At 40.5% G+C, this 20,404-nt stretch overlaps 1 protein-coding gene across 1 annotated transcript; it reads left to right on the top strand.

The window, feature by feature from the left end:
• Positions 1-207: 207 nt before the first annotated feature.
• LOC149074649 (uncharacterized) lies at positions 208-1,005 on the top strand. The gene has a single exon (XM_089247364.1). The coding sequence runs from the start codon at positions 208-210 to the stop codon at positions 1,003-1,005; it is 798 nt and encodes a 265-aa protein (XP_089103490.1).
• The last annotated feature ends 19,399 nt before the right edge of the window (positions 1,006-20,404 follow it).

The raw sequence follows: 20,404 nt of genomic DNA, 5'->3' as shown, positions 1-20,404 counted from the left end.
CATACCTTCACCCCCGTCAACACAAAAATGGCCTCTTTTGACGTAAAGTCTCTTTTTACGAATGTCCCTGTAGAAGGCGCTCTTCGAGGTCTGGAGACCAGACTTACCGAATTCCATTTTTCCCAATTTGAAATCTCTGAACTGTTAGACCTTACTGGGGTGTGTCTCAACCAAAATACGTTCTCTTTCAACAAACAATTCTATCGTATGACTGAAGGCCTCGCCATGGGGAACCCTCTCAGTCCTGTACTTAGTGACATCTACATGCACTATTTTGAAACAAAACTCTTCCGTGAAATTCGTTTTCCTTTTCATGTCAGATATGTTGATGATTGCTTCGTTCTTCTTGACCGTAACACTAACATTGACCATATTCTAAATACTCTTAATTCCATTGAACTTTGCATTAAATTCACTATAGAGGAAGAAAACAATGACCAAATTGCATTCCTGGACGTATTGGTCACTCGCCATGAACAAACTTTCTCTACCACTGTATTTCGCAAACAGTTTGCTGTTTCTTTACCCCCTCACAACCTCTCTGCTCATCCTCCGGCACAAAAGTATGCCTCGTTCTATACATACGGGAAGCGAGCCATTAATATCTGCTCTTCGCCGACGTTACTCGATGCTGAACTGAATATCCTTAGAGCAATAGCAGTCGATCGTGGCTACCGTAGCTCTCTCATTGATAATCTACACAGGAAACTGATTAAAAACACTTCCAAAACCAAGCCTAAACCTGAATACAAAAACTTGATCATTTTGCCTTGCATCGCTAAAATCCTTCGAAAATACAATTTTTCTGTGGTTTTCACCCCCGTCAATAAACTTCGTTTCTCTCAACTAAAAGATCCCATTGACACACTCAACAACTGGGGCATCTACAGCATTTCATGCCAATGCGGATTATCATACATAGGCCAAACTAAACGTGCCCTAAGATACCGTTTAAATGAGCATAGAAGATTCGTAAGCAACCAAGACTTTAACCGCTCATCATAACCCAACACTGCTGGTCCTTTGACCATAAATTTGACTTCTCTTCTGCCAAAATCATCCAAAAATGTCCCTCACCGTGTGACTTGGATTTCTTCGAATCATTCCACATCAACAAAAACACAAACCAGTTGGTCAACGGCTTATCTAGCACAACAGTTTCTACAATAATTGTTCTTCTCCATCAGCATCACTATCACGTTCTCGGTTGCGATTGGCTCCGCCATTTTTCTTTTTTCCGTCCTCTTACTCTACTCTTTTGTTGCCGGCTCATTTTGAATTTGACTTTTGTCTTCAACAGCGAGTAACTCCCGCTATATAAGGAGTTTCAATATTTTTCTTTCTTTCTGATACTGATGAAGGAACTTCATATAGTTCCGAAACGCGTATAGCCGTGTTCGTTTTGGAATTTTGGGTACACGCAAACGTCGATTATTCAATCGTATTAATAGATAGGTAATTATTGATTATACCAGGCCGACCTGTGTGTGACTTTATCATTGAGCTGTGCCTATTTGGGAACTTATCACCTTAGCTGTACTGATTCGGCAACTTACACGAGTGATGTGCCAATTCTCGCCCTTTAAGGTTATGATGAAGTGAAATTAAATTGGTTGCTCACGATTGCCGCAACGATAGTGGTGCTCTTCATCATCAGTTTGGTGTAACTCTACGAAATGTCTTTGATATACAGGATGCTGGTAAACCTATGTATAAAGTAAAAATATATATATGTATACCGAAAAGATCAAAAGTTTTGGAGTCGCCGCCCTTTAACTGATGATCTTTCATTTTGCTTTTGCCCAATGTATATAGCAGTATTAGACGATTATGAAGATCAGATTCAATGAAAATGTTGCACGATCGTTGCTATGAACAGATCATTGACATATATCAATCCTGATGAAGACATTCCACCGAAGCTGGCCTCCAAGAGCCCATTTCCCATGTCTCAACAGGCTGTCATGATATTGGGCTCAACGTAAATATACTTAAATCAAGAACACTTTCGATGATTGGCCTTGGCACGGCACAACGCACCAAGATCATCAAGAAAGTCTTTCTTAAATCTTTGAAGAAACAAAGAAGAAGTGATAGATCTGAAACAAAAGTTGAACTCTTCTCTGGCAAAACAAGTTGTTTTGAGTAATCGGGAAATTAGATTGCTAGGGTATATCGAGCTTACTTCTCAAGAACGTGCCAAAATTGATAAAAAGCGTAGTAGAGGAACTAGTAATGACTCTGGATCTATGCATTCTGGTTCTGGAAATGATAAATTTTCTGATGATAGTATGAAGATTAGAGGTGGCGTGAGCAGTAAACAGTGTTTAAACTAAGCTCTTATTTCTCAGAATTGCAAACCAGGCATCATCAAGCGATCAACTTTTTAACAAGATTAGTATGACTTGCAGCTAATGAAGAATAATTGTAGTGCCATACCTTCACTTTGTTGGTGAAACAAATGTATATACACCAGGGCTTGACAAAATCTGGGTGCTATGGAAAATGAACTCAGCCACCTAGTTGGGCATTTTGGCTGTTGTGGCGTTGTATTTGTATTGTACGCACGAATTAGAAATATATCGCGATATTTTCGAAGTTCTTTGCTACACAATTTTGCACATGATAACTATTTACTTTTTAATTAGTCGTATTATTGCACAAAAATACACACATTCCACAAATACTGGACAGTAACAAATAAAAAGGAATACATAATAAGGAATATAGACTGATCCCAAGGCACACTTCCTTCCAGGAAGCCAAAAAATATTTATATTAGGATTGGATTGGATTTTGGACTTATTGGCGCTAGGACCAATATGGTCAAACTGCGCCAAAACAAATGTTTATATAAAAATAAGAAAAATCATCCTTTTGTCATGTCAAAATACTCAAACTGTACATGATAAACAGCAAAGTGAAACGTAAAACAATGACATGAATTGTAGGAATCTATAATTTGTTATAAAAACCAATGGCTTTAATGAATTTAAAAATGCGAGATGCATCGCTATCATTTGATCATTTTTGTCGCACCACGATCATTTTCTGCACACGAGGGCTAATTAGACCGGGACCTACAATTTATTGCCGATTCCGAACGGCAGGCTTGCTTTCTTATGCTCATCGAGAGATTGGTGCGCTAACCCCTCGATGGGGGACTCCCTGCGGTAGCAATTTTTTTTGCGGTCTTGTCGCCATTTTTTTTGTTTTATCCCTGTGTCAGGAATGCTTTCTGACAAGGACGAACCGGGTATCGAACTCGCGACACCTCTAAACATCCTTCGGTACTTTAGGCGAGTATCTTATCGATTTGGGCTACCGTGCCCCATGCATCGCTATGGTCATTTAAAATGTCATGAAGTGAAAGATGACTTTGACTAAAATGATGACGATAGGGTGGAACGAAAAAGGGTGTTTTTTCACTTTTTTTTTGGAAATTGATGTTGCCTTAGTATTCAAAAGATGCCTTTCAAGGTTTTAAGACGTTATACTAAAATCTAGGAAAATATTTTAATATCTTGAGATTCCTCACGGACCCTAAAGGTCGAACAAAAAGACTTTTTTTAAGTGTACATTAAAAAAATCTTTTTATGCATTATTTATATAAAGGGTTTATATAACCCTTTATATAAAGGTTATATAGGTTGCTCCTCACTTGGGGTTACGTTCTTGGAGCTTCCCGCATTTACCGATAGGTGGCTTCGTTCGGATGGGATCCATCTAAATAAGAGAGGGGTCTGGGAGGTTTACGATAGTCTTAGGTCAGGTTTTTTACTCCCAGACCACGTAGTCGGGAATGCGGGTTAGTTAATGATAATCACAACAGTACTGAATTGAAATTACCCACCTCTGACTTGGATGACTTCTCGATTGACAACAAACCACCGGGCAAATTAAAATGTGTGTTAATAAATGCCAGGAGCTTGGGTAATAAGAAAGATTTTTTAGAAACTATGATAGTTGTGGAGGGCTTCGATCTTATAGCCATTACAGAATCTTGGGCAAAGGATGGGGATGAATCTTTCTTACACATCTCAGGATACGATACTTTTTTTAGAAATAGATCTGATAGGAAAGGGGGTGGAGTGTTGATATACGTGAAATCCTGTTTGAAGGCTAGAGAGTGTAACGTGCAGAGAAGTGATATTGAAACCATATGGGTTGAACTTGAGAGCAAAAGACGTCATAAGCTTATTGTTGGGGTTTGTTACAATCCACCGAATAGGGATCAAAACTACATTGCCAAAATGCATGATGAAATTTCCTACATGTGTAAGCGACAGAGGGTTCTCATACTAGGGGATTTCAATTACCCGGGTATTGATTGGGAGAACCTTTCATCTGGAAATCAGTATGAAAGAGACTTTCTTAAGTTGGTGCTCGAAAATTTTTTGTATCAGCATGTATCAGAAGCCACTAGGGGTACTGCTATTTTGGATTTAGTTCTTACTAGTTCTGAGGATCTAGTTGAACATGTTTCGGTGGGGGAAGAGTTTTCTTCCAGTGATCATCGTATCGTCAGATTTCACTGTAACTTTTCCTCGGGTAAGGTTGATAACAAAAGACTGGTTCCTTGTTTTCGGAGAACTAACTTTGATGTTTTGAGAAGAAGGTTAGCGGAAGTTTTCAATGACCGGTTGGAATCAGTAGGGGTGGTAAGTCAATGGGAAGAATTTAGTACGAAGCTGTCCTCTGTTTTGCACGACGTCATACCCTTTGTTCGAAAAAAGCGAGTTTGTACATCACACCCTCTATGGTTCACGGACAGCGTGCGGAAACTTTATCTTGAAAAGAAAAGAGCATTCAGAGAGTATAAAAGTGGACGTGGTGACCTATCATTGTTTACTGATAAAAGAAGACTGTTGAAGAAAGCGATAAGGGATAGTAAAAAGGAAGTTGAATCTAGGTTGGCAGATAACATTGGCTCTGACCCAAAATCATTTTTTCGATACGTCAATAATGGATGTAAGGGGACAGTTGGCCCCCTCTCGATAGGAGGCTCTAAGGTAGAGAGCAATGTAGGCATGTGTAGTGCTTTCAATGACTTTTTCGCGTCGGTTTTTAATGGAGATAATGATATTCGATATATGGGTGTTGCATGGGGTAATAAAACCCTCAACGATATTCAAGTAGAAGACGCGGAGGTCATAAATCTTCTAAGAAATGTATGTGCAAGCAAAGCACCAGGACTAGATGATATCTATCCCAGGGTTCTCATGAATTGTTGGGGCCAGTCGCACAGATATACAGGAGTAGTATTGCTGAGGGTATCGTCCCGAGAGATTGGAAACTTGCTAACGTTATTCCGATATTTAAGAAGGGCAGTAGAGAAGCAGTGTCAAATTATCGTCCAGTGAGTTTGACGAGCTCCCTCTCGAAAAGTTTGGAAATTATCATCAAAAGGCAGTTTGTGAAGTGGATAGACGGGAATAATGTATTGTCGGATAATCAGCATGGGTTCATGAAGGGGAAGGCATGTGTAACTAACCTCCTTTGCTTCTATGATTACGTGACTAAGGCTTTGGGTAAGAGCAAAAATGTCGACGTTGTTCACCTTGATTTCCAGAAGGCATTCGATCGGGTCCAACATGGCAAACTCTTGAAGCGTTTACACGAGATTGGAATAGGGGGCAACTTGCTGAATTTGATAGAATCGTGGTTAAGAGATAGGTCGCAACGAGTTATGGCCAACGGGGAACTTTCTGGTTGGACAGACGTCACAAGTGGAGTTCCTCAGGCAAGTGTCCTTGGCCCCATACCTTTTTCCCTTTTTATCGACAAACTCGATCAGGGTATCGATGGGATTACTAGCAAATTCGCAGATGATGTGAAGCTAATGGGGGTAATCGGGAATGAAAGCGATAGGGAGTTGCTCCAGACCAACTTAAACAGGATTGCAGCATGGGCAAATGAATGGAGCATGACGTTTAGCGTAGATAAGTGCATGGTCGCTCATTTTGGTTCGAACAACCCACGGTTCTCTTACGAGTTGAATGGTGTCACTATCCCGGATGCAACTAGAGTCTCCGATTTGGGAATTCTCATTGACGAGCGACTTAAGTTTTCTGAACATTGTTCAGCGGTTGTCAAAAAAGCGAATAGAATGCTTGGTCTCATTTTCAAAAAGGTCTCTTCGCGTTCTCCTAAAGTCATTCTTCCGCTTTTTCGAGGCTTAGTTCGTCCTAGACTGGAGTATGCGGTAAGGTTTTGGAGACCATACCTACAGAGGGACATAGACTTGATTGAAGGGGTGCAGAGAAGAGCTACGCATGTCCTTATTGGCACACAGGGCTTGAGTTATGAAGAGAGACTTCATTTTTTGAATATGTTCACATTGGATGAACGCAGGTGTCGAGGAGATATGATCGAAGTGTTCAAAATTTTCAATGGGATGGACCATGCATTATTAGTACACCGCCAATCGACTGCTTTTACAAGGGGACACCAGTATCGATTGGTGGGGGAGAATGCAAGGCTATGGTGTCGCAGGGAATTTTTCTCTAATAGGGTTGTTAATAAATGGAATAGCTTACCCCCGGAGGTAGTAAATTGTAACACAATTGACACGTTTAAAAAGAAATACGATAAACATGTTGGGGTAAATCGAGAAGCTATCCATTCTTAGAATAAGACAACCATAAGTATTCTTTATGGGCATTGTATAATATTTTATCATGTGTATATATTGTTTATAATTTGTGTTAATTGCATTTTTAATGGGGTTGCTGTATTTTTGAAACATATGACATCCATATTTTTATGGGCATCTTTTTATCAGCCACCTCGTTGGGCATTTTGCCTGTTGTGGCGTTGTATTTGTATTTGTATTTATTTGTATAAATAAACCCTTTTTGTGGGGGTGGGGACAAAACTATAACCATGTTTCAAATTATAAAAACAAAAAAAACATAGGTGTCAGGAGAATGCCTCTATTGCTTCCTCTGTTATCACATTTCACTTTTTCGCGAAATAGTCAAATTTTTTTCAAACGGTGGAAGAGTACTCCTTCATTTTATTCTGGCTTGAATGAAGCCTTCACGACTTTCGGTTGTTGATACAGCAAGAGATGTTTCAGTTACGAGTCGTACGCACCGTTGAACTGCTTGTGTGTGACAAGGAAAATTCGGTATAGATGGAAAAGCAGGTTCAGAGGGTGGGTTCAGTTCCTGATTTTTTATAATAGGTGGTTCAGTCACTCGCACTTTTGATCACATGCAATTAGTTCCGAATAATGCTTAGCAGAAAAGTTTATTTTTGGAACATGGAATGTACGGATTTCTACTTCTGATAATCCTTCATTTCTAATTTTCAGAATTCCCTTGATTCCCAGTTCTTTGCCCGTACTATTTCCACAAGATATCTCTGATCTGCATTTAAGTCACTGTCCATTATCGGAAGGTTATTAGAGATTACCTAATGTGAAATTTAAGCCAATCTTTCACAATTTTCGAAACTTTTGCGATATCACCTTGAAGCCCGTGTGGACTGATGGAACATCCGTCTAGATGCTTCACAAGATGCCTTAGAGATAACTCATTGAAGTGAAAAAGACAGGCCATCCCTTGCAATGGCTTATTTATTTATTTCTCTATTAATCTGATAACACCATTTTTATAATCAGTATTGGTAACAGTTCCGTCGCATCCGATCGGTATCAAAATCTTGCTTCAAAAAGTCTAGGATTGATGACTTTATATCCCTTGCTTTACTGCTTCTTGGAGTTGTGTGACCGAGATAAATTGACCCGGGTTCCTGCAATTTAGTTATATGTTCTTCAGATATGGTTCTTCTATGGAAAGAATCACCTTCTTTGACATTAACTAAGGTTTTGTCTTTTCGACCATCAAATATATTCCTCGCACATTTTGTTCTAGGAATTCTATATTGCAAAAGAACTCTGTGATGCCCAGTCACACGCCTTAATTTCATCCGGTCTATTGTCATATTTGGCTTCTCTTTTCGTCAATAACCCAACATCTTCCAGCACAGCATTCGCAATAATTGCAGCTGATCGATCAGACACACCAGTTCTACCACAAGCAGGAGGAACATTTGGTAATTTAGTTCTCATCTGTGAGGATGATGGCAGAACTTCAAAAGCAAATGAAGTACTTGCTTCGGCACTAGTAGATGGAAATGCCAACTTTAGCCGCAAACTGTGTTTTGGCTCATAAAGATCACTTTCCTCAGAATCGTTGGATATAGATGAGTTTTCAGTGGTTGATGAACTAGTTTCCGCCGTTTCTTCTTGAGATGACTTCAAACGGGATACCATTTTCATTTTCCTTTGTGCATTGTTTTTCAATTTCTTTGTTAAGACATTACTCGACCAATCACTATCTTGCAAGAAATCTCGCTCTACATTTGAGACCTTTCTCAACTTGTCTCACTTAGTCTTAAAAATCACATTTGCATGCTGCAATGTCGAACAATTTCCGTGCTTCGCACTGAAAAGATTTCAAGTTTGAGAATCGTTCCTTGCTTTCATATTTTTCTGAAGATTCTTGCATTTGCAGTAAAAGTCTTTGAAAATTTTTCATATCCGTTGGTGAGAAATAGGAATTGAAGTAGTTTTCCATCTTGGCACGATAATTTCAAGAATGTCTCCAATAGCTGGATCTTTTCTTGATTGTTGTGCCTTCATATTGCGTTGAGGCATAACATCGCCACAGGTGGGCAAGACCCGAGAATCCAACTCTTTAGGGGGGAATTTCCTAAAATATCACAACGATAAAAGCTTCTGGTCGTCATTTTGACTGCTATACACCCTCTCAGTTAAGGGGTAAGATTGCAAATGAATACTGAAAACAAAGGAATAACATCGAGTTCACTGAACGAATCGGGAGGTGGCAACACTGAAGTATAGCGATCGGTCGCAAATTTCTCGTGCTCCGCTGTATCAAAGTAATCTCAATATTAAAGTACGATTTACGCGTGCCTTTAGTTTCCCAGCTATATTTTATCATTTTATTTTTGTCCTTTTTGCCAAGCAGTTAAACAATAAGTTCACAGACTGAGTAATATAATGTGTGACAAATGCAGAAAGTTTTTTTCGGGGAAAAGTGATGTCATGAAATGTATCAAATGCTGGAAATGCTTCCATCCTTCATGCGTAAATGTTCCACCTTTGATAACTGAAAGTGAAAAAGCACGATGGAAGTGTATTGCTTGTGTTGGGTCCGAGCTCGGAGCGTGTGCTGAAAATATACCCTCATCGAAGACGGCTGATCGGTTTTCCGACGAAGCGGGCCATGTAACTAATGATGATGATGAGCCTCTTGTTCCAGTGTGCGTGTCCCAGTTGAAGCGAAAGGATCGCTCGCCGGCCGATGAATCTATTATGCCATCTCGCAATATGAGATCACGCGTAAGGAAATTGATAGATCTCGAAAATCAACCGGATGAAGACTTTGATCTAAATAGGGGAGTAAAAATGCTGTTATCCTTGCATGTTGACCTCCATGAAAGCTTGGAATCTGTGTCCGGTAAGGTGGATAACTTACAGTGTGAGCTTCAAAGGTTTGAATCGTCTCTAGGAATTTTGGAAAATCGTGTTTCTGATCTTGAGAAAAACCGCGCTGGTGAAATGATATCTCGTGAAGACATCGGAAATCTGTATCGTTTGAACAGGCTGATGGTGGACAAAATTGATGAACTGGAAAACAGACATAGAAGGGAAAACCTCGTCTTTGTTGGTGTCCCCGAGGGTCCAGACGAGACTGCTGAATCGCTTGAAAAAGTAATTAAAAAACTGTGCTCTAAAACTTTAGATGTGGATGGTGTTGAATTCGATAGAATTCACAGATTGGGTCGCAAGGTAGGTGTGAGGCCTCGTCTGGTGATCGGTAAACTCACTTATTATCGTCACAAGATGTCTGTGCTTGGGAATGCTAGCAAGCTGAAGGGTTCCAAGATATTCATCAATGAGGACTTCAGTGCTCGCACCAGGTATGCTAGAAAGAAGTTGTTGGATTTTGCGAAAGATCCGCAGAACCCAGAGCGCAGCAGTTTTTCACTTAGGTACAACAGATTATTAATGAACGGAAAGATTTTCATGTTTGATCACGAAAAAGATTCGGTCTACGAAGACCAGCGTGTAAGTGATCCTTCGTCTGACAATCAATTAAGAGCGAGTGTTTAACCAGAGTGATTTGATTATTGGTAATCATGCCCGAAATGATACTGGTGATTTCACAGCCAGAGGGGAAAGTTGTGACTATTTTATGTGTCGAAGTGTGGTTTCGACCAGTGGGCGGATTGATCCTGACTATCATAGTTCTATAAATAGTAATTCATACGTAGTTCCTGTATCTGTGAGTGATTTTTCAAATTGCGAAATGGTGTTAAATCATGTTTCACCAACTGACCATATATTTCCAAGTTGTGCCGATTCGAGTCCGATCACAGTTTCAGCAAACAAAAAAATATGTAATTTTCTAAAGTTTTTATCATATAATATATCTGGCTTTAATAACAAATCATGTTTCCCGGATTTTTTAAAATTTGTATCAAGTTTTGATTTATTTTTTTTGGCGGAAACATGGCTAATTAGTGAATTTAAAATGATTCCAGGATTTTCAAATTATACTATTATACAAGAAGCTGCAGTTAGGGAAAGTAATACGGGCCGACCTAGTGGTGGTATGCTATTAGGTTTAAAACAAGATGTAATAAAAAATTTCAAGCTCCTATTTAGATCCAGAATCTCTTTAATAATTCAGTTAAACCTCGGCGCAATTAACTATCTACTTGCCGCAAATTATTTTCCCCCTTCAAACAACTATGACGGTGATTTTGTAAATTTTCTAAATATATTTGCTCAATTTTGCGAAAATTTTGAATACGTGATATTAATGGGCGATTTTAATGCCCGTGTGGGAACTAAACTCCAATTTCCAATGTTGCAATTAGATGAGATAATAGATCGCCGTTCTTTAGACAAGCGAACTGATAGACGGGGTGAAACTTTGTATGATTTTGCAATAACAAACAATTTGATTCTCCTAAACGGTTGCTTACCTTCTGATCATAAGGGTGAATTCACATACCTGGGGGCACAACGGTGCGAGCGTAATTGATTTGATGTTTGTTTCCGAGATTCTCTATACCCAATCGGTGATCGATTTTGAGGTGGGTGATGATCCTGCTTCTGATCACATGCCGGTTTGGATGCCATTTTTCGACCCCCGTGAAATATCTTATCAGAGGCTTATTAGATGTTCTGTAGAAAGAGCTCGATGGATTGAGAGCTCACGGATAGAATTTTGTCAAAATCTTAATACGAATTTGATGGAGATGTCTGAATCAGATTTTATAAACGATCCCCAACTTTTCACCACTGCTTTAATCAATTCGGCTAAAAATTCAGGAATGATCAAAACAACTCGACTGTCTGGTTCTAATACGAGTGGTTTTAATCCTAAATGGTATGATGACGAATGTCGTGCGTCAAAAATTGAAATGCGTAAAACACTTCGTAAACTAAAAAAAGATTATTCTGTATTACTCTCGTTACAATATCGCGCTCTGCGTAATAAACACAAAAAAAAATTGTGAACAAAAGAGACGGAATTATTTTGCAAATTTGAATGAGATGCTCATAAATAGCCGAGATTCAAAAACATTTTGGTCACTCTTGGCTAGTCAAAACAAAAATCCCCTTGTTCCGAATAGTATATCAAAACAAGATTGGTTTGATCACTTTTTTAACCTGTTTAGCCCTGAGCCTGCTTCTCACATTATTTATGCAATTCATAACGAAGGCATAGATCCCATCTTAGATATGATTTCACCTTCCGAGCTAAATACAGCTCTAACAAATCTTAAAATTAACAAAGCACATGGAGTGGATCTCATAGTAAATGAATTTCTGATCAATCTAACCCCCATTGGTATAAATTTACTGCTCAAAATTTTTAATAATTTTCTAGAAAAAACCTATGTCTCAAAAGATTGGCTTGAAGTCATGGTGCTGCCGATCTATAAAAAAGGTGATCGCTCTCTACCATCCAACTACCGCCCGATATCATTAGTATCTTGTCAGTTTAAATTGTTCACGTCTATTTTGAATAATAGATTGACAAAATGGCTACAGACAAATAAGCTCATTCCGGAAGAGCAAGCTGGTTTTAGAAAAAATTACAGCTCTGTCGATCAGATCTTCGTACTCAACTGTATAATACAAGAGAAGCTCTCTAGACCTCGCGGAAGATTTTGTCTTGTACGTTGACTTTAAGAATGCATTTGACAGCATAGAGCATGGGATCCTTTTTTACGTCTTAAGTAGATTTGGTTTGAGTTCTCGCTTCGTAAATTTGATCAAAGATATTTATCGCAAAGCTTCACTAACAATAAGTACTGATCTTGGTTCTACTGATAAAATTTATATTCAAAAAGGACTTCTGCAGGGAGAAATATTAAGCCCAACCTTATTTTCTTTATACATTGTTGAACTTATAAGCCGTTTCAATAACTCTGATATTTCTCCTATTCAACTTAGTTCAACAACCTCAATTCATTCTCTATTTTTTGCTGATGATTTAGTAATTTTGGGGGACTCGCCAATAAATTTACAAAGAAAAATAAATATACTTGATAGGTTTTGTGAGGAATTTCGGTTAAAAATAAATGTTGATAAAACCAAGGTCATGGTATTCAGACGCGCTGGTAAATTGAAAAATGCCGAGAAGTGGAGATTACGGAATACCCCACTTGAAATAGTAAATAATTATACATATTTGGGTGTATCGTTTTCGTCATCCGGTTCGGTTCACCCTTGCAAAAACTAGATTTGTGGCAAAGACAAAATTGGATATCCAAAACGCTTGGCCAATTTTTTTAAAGGCAAAAATTTCATCCATAAATGTCGTTATGAAACTCTTCCATTCAATAATATTGTCCGTGCTGACATACGCAGCACCAGTCTGGTCGGCAGACTATATTGATGATCTGGAACATATTTTTTCTTTTTTCGTAAAAAGATTATTATTGCAAATTTCACCAAATACACCCGGATACATGATTCGCGTTGAATTGGGTCAACCTCGAGTGGCAATTACACTGAAAAAACTTCTTATTAAATTTTATGGACGAATCTTATCTATGAATAGCTCAAGATTTCCCAGGTTATGTTTCTCTAAACTTTTGAACAACTTGTTGGGCTTACATGGAAACTCCAAAATTAACTGGCTAAAATTTCAAAATTTTTGACAATACTGTCTTCAGCTACCTCAAAATGGTCGAAGATCCCACTGTTCTCAAAAAACACCTCCCATTTATAATTCACACGCTGATATCACAGAGTATTCAATTAGACATGCGATTCCTACAAACATGATATGGTTATGTTTTTGGAGCGGAGGATTACCTTTTGAGCACATCTGGGATTTTGTTCAAAAGAATATTAATTCAATTGCGTTTTGGTAGCAATTCTATTAGGATAAACGACAATTTTTTAATTATAAATTCCAATAGTAACTGTACATACTGCAATTTAAATCAGCTGAAAACGTGGAATCATGTGTTTCTTTACTGCCCTACTTTTGAGAACTACAGAAGAAAATATTTTGAACATATGTTACGCCCTTCCCTCGAACAAATACTAACACTGAGAAATGTCGATATACGTGATGTATATAATTTCCTTATTAATGTAGCCAGACATCGATCACTGTACAGTGAATAAGCCTTTTTCCAGTTAATATAAAATTACAAGTCTAGTACTTGGATATAGACTTTGTATGTGTTTCTTGTATAACTAATTATTTTATTTTTATTTACTTTTTTTTCCACCTTTTTTTAACGATACTAGTTGTTTCATGTTTGCTTATGTTAATTTTGTCATTGTAATGTAAATTGTGCATGTAAATTTTGTGTTGCTACCCACTTTGAAATTGGCTTATTGCCAAATCAATAAAGTCTAAGTCACTGAACGAATCACGTGTTCAGGGGAGTAGGAAAGCCTCCTTCGCGGTGCCATGTTATAGAATTCCCCACGTGCGTAAAACTTTAGGGGCGATGAGGAACCTCAAGTAGTTTGAATTTTTGGGGGGGGGGGGAATTGGGAATGGCATTTCTTCACATAAAGGCATATTTTAAATTCTATTACAATGGCAATTTCGAAATTTTTTTTTCTCGTTCCACTTTAATGGACAAGTAAAAGCATGGTCAATGGACTTTGACAATATAGGCACTGTGGCTGACTCTCTTGTAATAAAAGATATGATTGTGTTCTATTCGCAACCGGGCAAGCAGAACTTCCTCCTTTCGGTTAGTTCTTGTCACGAGTGCACCTTACACACTCTCTCACCCTCCCATCGAGAAACCACACATCATACATACATACAACACGTGTGCTCTCCTTTCCCTCACCAGGGATTTCTAAAACGCACTTGAGCACCGAATAAGTATTTCTTACATAACACAATCATAACTCTACAGACAGACATTGTGCCTCTGGGCCAATGAAAACCCCTTACAGAAATCAGGCGATTGCCTTCGTCCAATAGGGGGGGGGGGGGTCTTCACCAACTTGGTTTGGGAACACACGAGGCTTTCGCCAGAGAGAGATGGTTGCTGGGAGCCGACGATCAACATGTCGCGCTTGAAGGTTCATTAATTCTCTCTCTCCTCCTAACCCCGGGTCGAGATCCCTTAAATGTAGGGGACGCAAGAAATAAACCTTGCCCTGGGATGACGGTGAGTGATTCAAACAATATATATAATTTGGTGGAGTGAAAGTGTCCTTGTTGAATATAAATTGTATCGAGTTTAGTGTAATGCACCGTGTCGAAGTATTTTCAATAAATAAAATAAAATTGTAATTCTCTAATTGAAAAGGTATTATTTTCGCAATGTCCTGTTCATGATTTCCTAGTAATATATATTGTGTCGTGCTAATGAAACTAGTTCATTTACATCTCCGGCCGCGTTTTAGACATGAGGTAACATTCAACACGCAATATGTAAAATATATCGTATTAAACCCACGATATTCTGCAGCTCGAACGCCAATGGCCAAGTGTGGGATTGATGGCATGCAATTTATTAACTTCATTATTCCAGCGGCGATACATCACTTCCCGGAGGATTGAGAAGTGGTCACTGGCAGGAACCAAAAGACTATTGTCAATGTTAGTTGTTGTTCAAATACAAATACAACGCCACAACAGGCAAATTGCCCAACGAGGTGGCTGACTTAAGAACATCATGGAGGCCCTACCTACTACTGCTACACCACACATGCACCCCCCCCCCCCGAATCGGTACATGCGGGAATGTGCGTGTACGTGTAGTGAAACCTGACGAAGTTTTTTGTTTCTCTGTAATGCTTGTTATGTGTAGTGCTGCCATCTGCCACCAGTTTTTCTAACTATGAGAAGTGTTATGATTGAATGATTTATCGTTGTAGGACTTTTTAACGGGGAGATCGGCTCGCATTTGCGCCTTGAAGTTGGGAACCACAGAAAACCAACTTCAGCGGGTCTTCAGTTCGACCTGCGGTGTCTGCTTTTTCGTTGCCCGGTATTCCTACATAACCTGGTACCCAGTAAAATAAATTTTACTGTGGTAATGTAATTCAAGAAAAATGGCATGAATGAAAGGATGAGTGTGAAAACTGAACTAACACAGTGCTTGCAATGCGCTGAGAGTGTCGCTATAAATGATGCATCGTCGGTGGCGTTTGCGTCGTATATGACGTAGAGCCTGAAGGACTGCGTACAGTTCTGTCGAATAAATAGAGAATGTGTCGTGAAGTTTGAAAGATGTCTCCTCATAGCAGATGTAGGCACAACCGACATGCCCAGATATTATTTTGTTTCATTGCCATCATGATCCAAGTACGCAGTATAATATATAAAAAAGAACATTGAACTGTTACATGTCTTGAATTTTTTAAAGTAAAATGACATCGGATTAGTGAATTTTAAACAAAATGATGCGAGTATATTCTGGGAACGCTTAACTTTTTCCGTTAACACGTGCATGCCTCTTGAGATTTGTGCTTCCCGTTTCTCTGCCGCAATGCTCACGCCACACGATAAAATGGTCGTGAGAGCCAGATGTGTGTTTATATGGAACTAGCAGCAGAAAGGTGGGGCGTAGATTGCTTGAAAGTTTTGTGAGACTTCAAATTGTGGATGAGTAGTGTTGATGTTATTTCTAAGCTGAGGCTGTGTTGTGGCATATTCTTCTGAAACTTTTAGACAAATGGCTCGCTCTTAACTTTTATTAGGATTTATCAATTAATTTGCTGTGTATTTTAATGCTAGGTTCTCAAAGTATTGTAGCTCTTGTCACTACAATCTTGTTTTTTGGAAGTTGATCTAGTGATCACTTTGAATTTGAATTCAGTTTTAGCGCCAAAAAATGCAGAAAGCAAAACTATTGAAAGAGTTGGGAGGTTTGATTTTCGCCGAAATCACTCTCTCGCTGATAAATTGAAGCATTTATTCGATCAAATTGTCAAAGCGTCGCACTAGAGTTATTGCGACGAAAAATTCGATCTATGTGAATTTATCATCAATTTGCTATAAAAAATTGACCTCAAAATTTCTAATCTGTAAATCCGGAACGGAAATCCGTGAAGAGTTCTTCAAGCACAGTGAGATCAAACTACCCCAGCTCTCACTTCCTGCCTTTACTGACTCTTTGGAAGATAAGTTGGCATTTTCTAATTCAGATCCAGTGTCAAAGAATGTGAATTTATGTAGGTCTTAAAACTTGCAATATTTAAAGGGCACTTTGCGTGGTGATGCACTAAAACTCATTGAATCACTGTCGATTACAAACGAGAATTACGGGGTGACTTGGGATCTTCTTGTGGATCTCTACTCGAATAATCGTGAAATCATGGCAGTTGTCAAAAATTTCTTGGTACGCCAGCCTTGAGTTGTGAATCTCCTGACCAAATTTTGAACTTGGTGGACTCTACAAAGGAATATATTCGTCTTATGGAAACGCTGAATTTTAAAATCGATTAAGCTGTCGATACTATACGAGTATTAATGTTAGACCCTGCTACACATGGTTGGTGGGAACGTTCACTGTGCGATCGTTTGAGAGACTATATTCTACCCTTGGAGGAATTGTTATATTTTTTGAGTTGGAAATGCGGTTGTACTATGTTCACACCCTACTTCACCAAACACCAACTCTGGCCATATCGCTATAGTGCAATTTACTGCCATTAGTGAGATGGGCTGGAAGTGAAGGCGCTGTCTATCGGTGGTCGCCTCGAGTTCGTTAGGGAAAATATCTTATCAATATCCTCCTCCCTTTGGTTCGAACCCGGGACCCTGACAACAACCTTCACGATGGTAGACGAGCATCTTACCACCATGCCACTCGGGCACTATGTTCACACCCTGTCTCCGATTGATTAAAAACCCGAATTTCAAGCTATGAAAAGTTGACCGTCCGGATCAGCGTCTTTGCCATCCCGTGGAATGCTGCAGCGGCGCCGGGAGGGTACTCTTCCGTAGAGGGAGCCCCCAGGCGTCGGTAGGTCGCCAATGGCCGAGTCAGAACTGGCATGGACCGAGGGAATCTGTCTAATTAAAGCTTCGCGACGGCCGGTGAGCGGTGTGATTTCTGCCCAGTACTCAATGTTAAAGTGAAGAAATTCATCCAAGCCCGGGTAAACGGCGGGAGTAACTGACTCTTAAGGGGTACACTTTAACCCGCAATGCCATCCCTCTCTGTGAACCTACTCGCGGTAGGCCTGTTACGGGAGTGTCAGGTAGTCGGAATTTCGATATTCAGCGACAAGCCCTGATTTCCCCCTAGCCAAGAATCGGACAGGACCTAGGTTCCTTCGGTTTGCCAGCTCGATCGAACTGTATCTACGCCGGCCTAAAGACAAAGCCGAGGAGTAAGGTGCCCGCCCCAGCGGTAGCGTTACAAGAGGTGCAGTGACTCCAAGCCACGGATGTCTTCCTATATACATGGAATTTTTCACCTTGCAATAGAGTCTCTGCTAATACTATGCGGATGCACACTCTAGACGATGCTCCTTTTCGCAGGACTTGGCTGTGCCCGCAGCCACAGGAGCTGATGAAGATATTACTGTTTCTTTGGTCGAGTCCCGGCCATATCTGTCCGGCAAAGGACTGTGGTCTCCGCTTCAAGACGAAGGGTGACCGGACGATAAACCTTAAAAAGTGTGATCCACAGTCAGCCAACGCTGCCATTATGATTCTGAGAGTCCAGTGGAAAAGGAGGCCCTGCTTGCAAGAGCAGAGGCGGAGATCCTGGTTCGGGGACATAAAGACTATGAACCAGGACCTGAAATCAATCAAGAAGGGGCGGCAATTAGCCAGTTACAAAGGACTGGTTAAACATTTCACAATCTTGCTGTCAAAGACAAATTCTCACGATGGAATGGCGAGCTGCAACACTGCCTCAGTGTCTACGGACAGAAAAGCCCTCTCGAAAGAAAACCGCTCCGGTGGTGGTATTCAGACCGCCGAAACGGATTACTAGATCTCGGGCTGCCCAGCCTGAACCAACTGCTGCTGACCATGTGGTGGCTACATGGGATGGTGCTCTAACATCATCAGTTCCCGATGCTTCCGATTCGTCCGTCTTGGATGAGGGGCCTTCGGTTCTCCCGACTGAGATCCACCGGACACCTCAAGAGGAGCGAGAAGTGGCTCCCGAACCAACGGTGGTTGCTTTGCCCGGATTTCGCAGTCGTGCCAAGGAAAAGGGCCAACCCGAGCAGAAAGAATCCCTTGGTTGTAGGTGATGACCCTCGGTCGTCCTTTGTCAATGATGTCTTTCTCCCCAACGGTCCAAGTCGCGGGAGGGCCAACAGCGGCTTTCCTGGGCTGGCCATTCAGCAAAATTATTGGCTCATTCACGGCCTTCTGAGGCATTACGAACCCCTCAACAGGATAAGGGAGTATCCATTCACTGGATCGAAAGACTCGCTCTTGATCTCACTCTTGTATGAATTGTTTCCTACTATTCCTGATAGAGTGAGGCCAAAAAGACCAAGCAGTCAAAGAGGTGATTGCGCTGGCAGGAGTATGCCAAGACTCTGGTTCTTTCGGCGCAATCCACCCCGTTATGTCAAGGCCATCCTGGGGGAGTAGAATAAACAATATAGAAATTAGTGGGATCCCAGAGACGAAAAATGAGAATATTTCTGAAATAATAGAAGCAGTACGAAAAGAACTGGAGATTCAAGAAACAACTGAAATAGAAGCAGCAAATAGACCAAAACCTATAATAGTAAGATTTCAAAGAGAAAGATCAAAAAATATTTGGCTACAGGAAGCTAAAGCAAAAGGTGAAAATCTCACAGCTGATAAACTGAATTCAAACTTTCAGGATAATAGAAAATACACCAGTGAAATAAATTAAGAGAATCTGCATATTTTATCGAATTTCATGAAAAGAACTGAACTGAATGTAAAACCACTGCTTCTAGACAAAAATGCAAATCTTGTACGTCAAATACGTAAGCGTACACGTGTGTGTAGGCGAAGCCAGTAGAGAAACAGGCTTTATAAGCTCGCGTAAGTTAAGACTCATTCCGTTCGCTAGCACTCCTCGGCGTTATTTTGCAGCAATCGGTTAATTTCAAATTGTAACAGTAAAAATGAGTAACACCAACGTTTAGATGATGGAATGAGGTGGTGAATTGTGGGGGGGGGGCGCCTAGAAGCAAGCCAATCTCAAGTCCAATTTAACGCCCAGCGTCGTGTGTAACTTATGGAAACAGTTCCAGGATACCGGATCCATCGAGAGAAAGCCTGGGCAAGGTCGTCCAAGAGCCACGACGGAAGTGCTACAGCTTCTCAGCTCTCTCGTGACTTGTATGCAGCCACAGGAACCCGTGTATCAAGGGAGGGTTGTTTGCAAGAAGACCTGCTGTTTGCGTCCCGCTCACTTCTACGGACAGGAGAATCCGTTTATCATGGTGCAGAGAGCATAGAGATTGGAGTATGGATCAATGGGCGACCGTTCCGGTTCAGCCTAAGCACCGATTCTCGCCGAACGTTCATATGGAGAGAACCAGGGACCCGCTACCTACCCTCCAATGTCCGTGAAATCGACCATTATGGCGGAGGAGGTTTAATGGTCTGGGCAGGCATCATGTTGGATGGCCGCACACCTCTCCATGTCTTTGAAAGAGGCACCGTGAATGGTGTGAGGTATAGGGATGAGGTCTTGGAGCACTATGTTCGCCTTTTCAGGGGTGCAGTTGGCCCCGAGTTCATTTTAATGGACGATAATGCGAGGCCACATAAACCTCTTCTGCTCGACGATTTTCTAGAGAGTGAGGATATTCGCCGGATGGATTGGCCAGCCAGATCTCCAGACCTTAACCCTATAGAGCATGTCTGGGACGCTCTCGGGAGGGCAATTGAAAACAGCGTTGCTGAACGAA

Source organism: Pholcus phalangioides, unplaced genomic scaffold (genome assembly GCF_987345545.1).
Source record: "Pholcus phalangioides strain wild (caught in Gottingen) unplaced genomic scaffold, Ppha-v1.0 ptg000017l_1, whole genome shotgun sequence".
Lineage (NCBI taxonomy): Eukaryota > Metazoa > Arthropoda > Arachnida > Araneae > Pholcidae > Pholcus > Pholcus phalangioides.
Note: the sequence above shows the minus strand (reverse complement) of the source record. Positions and strands in the feature narration are given on the sequence as shown.